An 8,730-nucleotide genomic window follows, 5' to 3' on the forward strand; every position below is an offset into this window, starting at 1 on the left:
AAAGAGCTGAGCCCTGAAGAATTGATGCTTTTGAACTGTGGTGTTGGAGAAGACTCTTGAGAGTCCCTTGGACTGCAAGGAGATCCAACCAGTCCATCCTAAAGGAAATCAGTCCCGAGTATCCATTGGAAGGACTGATGCTGAAGCTGAAACTCCAATACTTTGGCCACCTGATGTGAAGAACTGACTCATTGGAAAAAGACCTTGATTCTGGGAAAGACTGAAGGTAGGAGAAGGGGATGACAGAGGATGAGATGTTTGGATGGCAGCACCAACACGATGGATGTACATTTGAGCAAGCTTGGGGAGTTGGTGATGGTAGAGAAGCCTGGCATGCTGCAGTCCACGAGGTCGCAAAGAGTGGAACACGACTGAGCGACTAAACTGAACTGAACCTGGGTGGGGATCTTAATTCCTATATAAGAACTCAGAGATACATTGTTATGTATATCCCTTGAAGAAGAACCAAGACCCTGCCCTATTATTGCACTATTTTTTCTTGATTGCTCCTCCTTGGCTTCTGCTTTCCCTCTCTCCCCTAATTAGTAACTGAATCTGCTTTTTGGAACTTGGAAGGTCTTGGAGGCTGAAGAGTTTTTCCTACAAACAAGAAAAGGCAAACACAGAAAGGCTTTCATACCCAGGAGGGCCCCACAGAGTCCTTCTTAGTTTCAATCCCTCCTTTTCTTCGATAGTTCTGAATTTTGAGGGGAACAGGTATTGGACAAGAAAGGGGATAATGTTTTTACAGATCTTACATAGCACTGTTGATTATAATTAAAATCTTCGGTATGTTGACTCATGTTAAAAGTATGTAAAATCATTATGGGTTTGTCCTATGAAAGATTTTGTTTTCAACATAAAATCTTATGTCTATATAGTAATATCACAAATTAGCTTTTCTTTTTATCGGAGATTAAAATTTAGCTCATGCATACAAAGGAGAACTTGTACTGATCCTTCTCAAGCTCTTCCAAGAGACTTAAGAGGTGTGAACACTTCCAAAGACATTCTATGAAGCCACCGTCACCCTGATACTAAGACCAGAAAAACATACCACCAAGAAAGAAAATTATAGGCTAATATCTTTGAATATAGATTTTCAACAAAATATTAGCAAACCAGATCTGGCAACACTTAAAAAAGATCATATACCACAACCAAGTTTGATACATCCCAAGTTTACAAGGATGGTACACAAATCAATGAATGTGACACAACACATCATCAAAAGAAAAGACAAAAGTTACATGATCATCTCAATAGATTCAGAAAAAACATTTTATAAAATTCAATATCCATTCATTATAAAAACTCTCATGAAAGTGAGTATAGAGGGAACATATCTGAACATAATAAAAGCTACTTATGACAAACTTATAGCCAATATAATACTCAATGGTGAAAAGCTGAACACCTTCTTACTAAAATCTGGATCAAGGCAAGGTGCTCACTCACAACACTTATATTCAACATAGTGTTGGAAATGATCAGATAAGAAAAATATATAAAGGTATCCAAATTGGAAGGGAAGGGGTAAAGTTGTCATTATATACTGATGACATGATCCTACATATAGAAAACTCTAAAGAATCTACACAAAAACTTCTAGAATTGATAAGCAAATTCAACAAGGTATCAGGATATAAGATCAACATAGAAATCTGCATTTATTTACACTAACAAGGAAATATCAGAAAGGGAATGTAAAATTATGTCTCAAAAAGAAATGCTTAGGAATAAATCTGACTAAGGATATAAAAGACTTACATTTGAGAACTATAAAACATTAATAAAAGAAACTGAAGGTGATTCGAAGAAATGGAAAGACATTCCATTGTAGATTCCAAGCAATCTACAAGTTTAATGCAATTTCTATCAAATGACCCATGACATTTTTCACAGAACTAGGACAAATAATCCTAAAATTTACATGGAACCGTAAAATTCAGAACTGCAGCAATTCTGAGAAAAAAGAACACAGTAGGAGGCATTACCCTCCCAGACATCAGACAATACAACCAAGTTACAGTAATCAAAACAGTTGGGGTACTGGCACAAAAACAGATGGATCAATGAAACAGAATGGAGAGCTCAGAAATAAACCCGCACCTCTGATCAATTTATCTTTGACAAAGGGGGCAATGGGAAAGTCTCTTGAGCAAGTGGTGTTGGGGAAGTTTGACAGCCTCAATGACGTTAGAACACATTGTCACACCACACACAAGAATAAACTTAAAATGGCTCAAAGACTTAAATATAAGACATGACACCATAAAACTCCTAGAAGAGAACATAAGAAAAACATTCTTTGCCTATAACAAAACAAAAAGACAACCTGCAGACAGGAGAAAATACTTACAAATGATATGACTGACAAGGGCTTAATTTCCAAAATATACAAATAGCTCATAAAACTCAACAACAAAAAATCAAACAATCCAATCAAAAAATGGGAAGAACTAAAACAGACATTTCTCCAAAGAAGACATAGATGGCCACCAGAGACATGAAAAGGTGTTCAACATTGTTAATTATTAGAGAAATGCAAATCAAAACTATGTTCTCACATTGGTCAGAATGGCCATAATTAAAAAGTCTATGAATAACCAATGCTGGAAAGGATATGGAGAAAAGGGAAGTCTCCTATACTGTTAGTAAGAATGTAAGTTATGCAGCCACTATGGAAAGAGTATGGAGGTTCCTCAGAAAACTAAAACTAGAGTTGCTATATGATCCAGCAGTCCCACTCCTGGGCATACGTCCAGACAAAACTACAATTCAAAAACATACATTCACTCCTCTGTTTATAGCAGCACTGTTCACAATAGCCAAACCATGGAAACAACCTACATGTCCATCAACAGATGAATGGATAAAGATGTGGTGTGTGCTTGCTAAGTCACTTCAGTCAAGTCCGACTCTTTGAAACCCTATGGACTGTAGCCCACCAGGCTCCTGTCAATGGGATTCTCCAGGCCAGAACACTGGAGTGGGCTGTCATGTCCTCCTCCAGGGGATCTTCCTGACCCAGGGATTGAACCTGCATCTCCTGCGGCTCCTGCAATGCAGGCAGATTCTTTACTGCTGAGCCACGTGGGAAGCCTAAAGATGTGGTACATATATACAATGGAATATTACTCATAAAAAATAATGAAACAATGCCATTTGCAGCAACATGGCTGGAACTAGAGATTATTATAGTAAATTAGGTAAGTCAGAAAGAGAAAACCAAACACCATATGACATCACATATATGTGGAATCTAAAGTATAATACAAGTGAACTTATCCATGAAACATACACACAGACAGAGAATAGACTTGCAGTTGCCAAAGGGGTGCAGAAGGGATGGAGTGGGAGTTTGAGTTGGCAGATAGAAATTGTTATATATGGAATGGATAAACAAGGTCCTACTGTATAGCATAGGGAACTTTCAATATCCTGTGATAAACCATAATAGAAAAATATGAAAAAGAATGTATATAACTGAGCCACTTGTAAATCAATTATACTTCAATTAAAAAAATATCTCTTTAAAAAGTTAAAAAAAAATCTCATGTTTGTGCAGTGTAATATCAATGGGAAAATGTAAATTACCTTCCTGGTCCCTAATTATTAAACACTTGGTAAGTATTCCTTTTTTTCCAAGGAAATCTTGAATTGGAGCAGACAACGATAATTGTAAAATTCTTCTATGATTCATTTAACAAGAGCTGGCAAACAACACAAGATTATTAAATTCACTATATTCTATTTCACGGCTCCATAAACTGATGATCATTTGTAACGCTGCACACTCAATGACTTTTAAATCTATCTGTGACCTTTTCTTTTTTTCTTCTATGGTATTTATTTTCCTTTTCTTTTTATTTACTTATTTATTTTTAAAATTTATTATTTTAAATTAATTTTTATCTTATCCTTAGTTTTTTAACTTAAATCATTTTTATTTAAAAATATTTTTAAATTTATTTTTATTAGAGTTGTGACACTTTTCATAGAGGCTGCTTTGGAAAACTTGAGCAAAAACACTTCCAGTGGAATAAAACAATAAGAAAAACATCTGTCTCTTGTTTGTTTTCTCAGGTTAATCTCCCAAGGCAAAAATAAATAAATAGATAAAAGCAAAAATAAACAAGTGGGACCTAGTCAAACTTACAAGCTTTTGCACAGCAAAGGACACCATAAACAAAACAAAAAGACAACCTAAGGACTAGGAAAAAATATTTGAAAATGATGGCCCAAGTGAGCTTTGTAATTTGAAACTGCCAGGTGATTCTAAGAGCAATCAGGAGTGAGAACCACAGAGATCTCAGTCTTGAGATGGTATCTCTAGCAGACTGAGGGGAACTGCTTTCCAACCTGCAGGGAGGAGGCCTGAGCTCAGTTCACTGTGTTCACCAATTGGTGGCACCTCCCATCACGCACAGATAGAGGCTTCTAGACATGTCCGTATATTTACTGACACCTTCTTCTCCGACTTTCCCTACTATTAGTCTTAGCTGCTGCACTGCAGCCTCTGCCCACTTTCCCATCTCTCTTTGTGCCCTAATGAACACTATCCCTGGTGCCAAATAGTACAGATCTCCTCAAAGTTCGTGTAAATTCTTCAGTTCAGTTCAGTTCAGTCGCTCAGTCATGTCCGACTCTTTGCAACCCCATGAATTGCGGCATGCCAGGCCTCCCTGTCCATCACCAACTCCTGGAGTTTACCCAAACACATGTCCATCGAGTTGGTGATGCCATCCAGCCATCTCATCCTCTGTTGTCCCCTTCTCCTCCTGCCCCCAATCCCTCCCAGCATCAGGGTCTTTTCCAATGAGTCAACTCTTCACATGAGGTGGCCAAAGTACTGGAGTTTCAGCTTCAGCATCAGTCCTTCCAATGAACACCCAGGACTGATCTCCTTTAGGATGGACTGGCTGGATCTCCTTGCAGTCCAAGGGACTCTCAAGAGTCTTCTCCAACACCACAGTGTAAATTCTTAACCTTTCCCTAATCAAATTCATATTCTCCCACTTCTATATACCTTGTGTCTAGAGCAATCAGCTTTGGCTACCTGAGCAGGAGTACCACTCTCATTCTTGCTTTTTGCATTGCTCTTTAAAAATTTAACGTGTGCATATCCTTATTCTCAAAATGCCCTGGGATCTTCTTAAAAGAAGGGAGCCAACACTGATTGCGTAAGGGTGGATATACAAATAAACCTTGCTGAATGGTAAATAAATGGACAACTGAACACACCTATAGAAAATTTAATAGACATGAAAGAATTCATAAACCAAAAAAAGACCTGTTTAATTAATAAATGGAGATGGCTGGGCCCTTGCAGGAGTTCAGTAAAGCAGCTTCTCCAGGAAGAGAATAAAGATGATGGGAGGTAGGGGTCTGATCCTGGTCCCACTGCTGGTGGCTGGTCTGCAATTTTTACTCTGGTTAGCAATTGGAAAACTCATATAAGTTACTGTCTCTTCGCACAGATTTGCTTGTATGCATCTTTTCACTTCAATAGCCATGTCTTTAAGACCTGCAAGAAACCATAAATGAGACTTCCACTCTCATCCATCTTTATAATCCCCTTTTTACCACCTCTGACTGGGCTGGAATAAAATAGAAACCAGGCCACACAATTTGAGTGTGAGTCATTAAATATGACTCTCTCTAACAGGGCTGGTATTCTCCAATCACAGGGCCTTCAAATCCCCTCACAGCCCATCTCAATCAAATATTGGAACCCTCATGGAACTTCATGCTGCTGCTGCTGCTGGCTGCTAAGTCACTTCAGTCGTGTCTGACTCTGTGTGACCCCATAGATGACAGCCCACCAGGCTCCCCCATCCGTGGGACTCTCCAGGCAAGAACACTGGAGTGGGTTTAAATGAGCTTTTTTCCAATTCCTATTATCACTTTGAGATCTAGCATTATGTTTTTATAGACATTTTATGCAGATAATAATAAGAATCTCTTCCTTTTATTGGTCCTCAAATGACTTTGTTAGTAGCATCTTGCATGCTGCTGATCTATAAGGATTTGATGTTTCTGTGTTTCAGCTGGGTATAAACCCTTTCTGATTTTAAGGACATAAATCCAATCTCCTATTCTTTATCTTTTTAAAAATGTCAATATCAGCCATAAAAAGGCCATCACTTTGATTGTATTCCCTGCCTTTTGAAGTGCCTTCAGATACATCCTTTCACATGGCAGCTGTTGGTGATTTCATCTCACCTCCTCTGGGTGCCATTTCCAGTGACTGCTATGTTAAAGCAAAGAATCACTGTTATGCAAATTATAGAAAGTAGAAATGTAAAAATCCCAGAGACCAACCAAAATGGCTAGCCCCTGTGATTATCTCATTAATGAAGAATTCAAGAAGGCTGAGCTCCTCAGAATTAGCAGGAGGAAGAAGAAGAGCTATGAAAACCACCCAACCCTCATGGTACTCTGCCCACTGCTCTTCACACTACACAATATTGTGTGCATGTGTGCTAAGTCGCTTCAGTTGTGTCTGACTCTTTGTGACCCTATGGGCTGTGGCATGCTAGGCTCCTCTGTCCATGGGATTCTCCAGGCAAGAATACTGGAGTGGGTTGTCATGCCCTCCTCCAGGGGATCTTCGTGGTCTGTGATTGAACCCATGCCTCCTGCACCTCTTGCACTGCAGGTGGACTCTTTACTGCTGAGCCACTGGGGAAGACCCAAACTATGCTACTAAATATAATGAATTTCTAATTTGTGTCTTCAGTTGGTTTAGAATTTTATGTAGGATCTTCTCAAATTAAGCACAGTACATTATGCTTTATGATATCTTTGAGGAAAGTTTAAGTTTAATCACTGCCTTTCTCCAAAATTCTTACTTTCAAAGTTAAAAAAAAAAAACAAAACAGGGTTAGAGGCAACACAAACTACCCCTGTGTTTAAAAAAACTAACCAAAGTTTGCAGAGGTTGAAAGGTTACCAATATGCTGAAATAACTTCCTCAAAGGTATCAGAAAGTCTGTTAAAAAGAGCATGCAAAAATTCATATGTGAACAAATGAATGTGAGAAAACTAATTAGACATATTTTCAGAATCAAGCCACCGTGGGTATCCTTATTTCTAAGAGATTTGAACAAAAGCTTATTTCTCCTAAACCCCACCCTCAGGGCCTGTGCCCCATAAGCTTGTGAGAGACTGCCACTGGTTTAAGTGCCACCTGTTGGGTCTACACTGCATCCTAGAAAGTGAAAGTGAAGTCGCTCAGTCGAGTCCGACTCTTTGCGACCCCATGCACTGCAGCCTACCAGGCTCCTCTGTCCATGGGATTTTCCAGGCAAGAGTGCTGGAGTGGGGTGCCATTTCCTTCTCCAGAAGGAAAAGTACCTAGAAAAGTACCTGTGTTTATGATGCCAGAAAATTCAACACACTGCAGTTTGTCTGCTCGGCACCACTTGAGATCGGCATTACATTTTCTTCCCATCACAGCAAAGCATGTTGGACACTGATAGCCATTGGACTGGAATTTATTAACATCCTTCTCATCGAAGTCATTTACTTTAATCTCCCAGGAGACTGTATGAAAAATAAAAGAAAGAAAACTGGCTGGTTATTTACCACTGGCAGGCAAATGAACCCATGCTCATGGAGCAAAATTAGAGTTCGATGTGCCCCATTCACCCTCCCCAATACCTTACCCAAGCATTTTGTGTGTGACATTTAACGCTGGAATTACCACAAAGATTCCTACCTTTATGGAGCTTACATTCTGATGGAGAAGGCAGACAGAAACAACACAGTATGTCAAGTGATGATAAATACTAGTGAGAAAACAGAACAGGACAGGAAGGGCAGGGTGTGGTTGCAATTTATAGCATGGTTCGGGAAGTTCTCACTGAAAGAGAAACTTTTTTGAATGGAGTCCTAAAAGAGATCTTCTTCCAAATACCTGTACAGAATAACTTAAGTCTTACAAATAAAGGGTACAGGATGTTCAATGAAGGGGCCGACAAGAGGGAGCCTTAACTCCTGCATTCTCTGCCTTTGGGGCTTGATAACATCATAGTGAACTGAAGTCCACTGACCAGCCCCTGTACCTCTATCCAAGTGTCCCCACTACCAGTACTGTCAAAGACTAGATCTGGCTGCCCCAGTGAAAGATGTGCAGCAGAGCAGGGAATAGAAGAAATGATGGATGAAGAAGCAGAAACCTGTGGAAAGTAAGAGCACATTGAAAAAAGGGAGTACAAGTCAGTATTTATCAGCAAAACTTTCTCAGACTACTGAAAGGTGGTTTCAAATTAGTTAGCTTCCCGCTCCAATAGGACCTCCCCTCTGCTGACTCTGCCAATCCCCACAGGAAGAGTAGTGTGATACCAGGGGGACATGCCCACTTGGAGCCTGCATCAGATCAGATCAGATCAGTCGCTCAGTTGTGTCCGACTCTTTGCGACCCCATGAACCGCAGCACGCCAGGCCTCCCTGTCCATCACCAACTCCCGGAGTTCACTCAGACTCACGTCCATCAAGTCAGTGATGCCATCCAGCCATCTCATCCTCTGTCATCCCCTTCTCCTCCTGCCCCCAATCCCTCCCAGCATCACAGTCTTTTCCAATGAGTCAACTCTTCGCATGAGGTGGCCAAAGTACTGGAGTTTCAGCTTCAGCATCAGTCCTTCCAATGAACACCCAGGACTGATCTCCTTTAGGATGGACTGGCTGGATCTCCTTGCAGTCCAAGGGACTCTCAAGAGT

General features: G+C 40.0%; 1 protein-coding gene across 1 annotated transcript in view; it reads right to left on the reverse strand.

The window, feature by feature from the left end:
• Window positions 1-5,244: 5,244 nt before the first annotated feature.
• Window positions 5,245-8,730, reverse strand: part of LOC105003562 — an 8,925-nt gene continuing 5,439 nt past the window's right edge. Inside the window, exons 3-4 of the mRNA XM_010860787.1 lie at window positions 7,375-7,551; window positions 5,245-5,530 (exon numbers count right to left, since the gene is read on the reverse strand). Of these exons, the coding sequence (XP_010859089.1) occupies window positions 5,340-5,530; window positions 7,375-7,551 (368 nt within the window). The 3' untranslated portion in view covers window positions 5,245-5,339. The remainder of the gene's footprint in view (window positions 5,531-7,374; window positions 7,552-8,730) is intronic.

This window comes from Bison bison, unplaced genomic scaffold, assembly GCF_000754665.1.
Source record: "Bison bison bison isolate TAMUID 2011002044 unplaced genomic scaffold, Bison_UMD1.0 scf7180017857480, whole genome shotgun sequence".
Taxonomy (NCBI): Eukaryota; Metazoa; Chordata; class Mammalia; order Artiodactyla; family Bovidae; genus Bison; species Bison bison.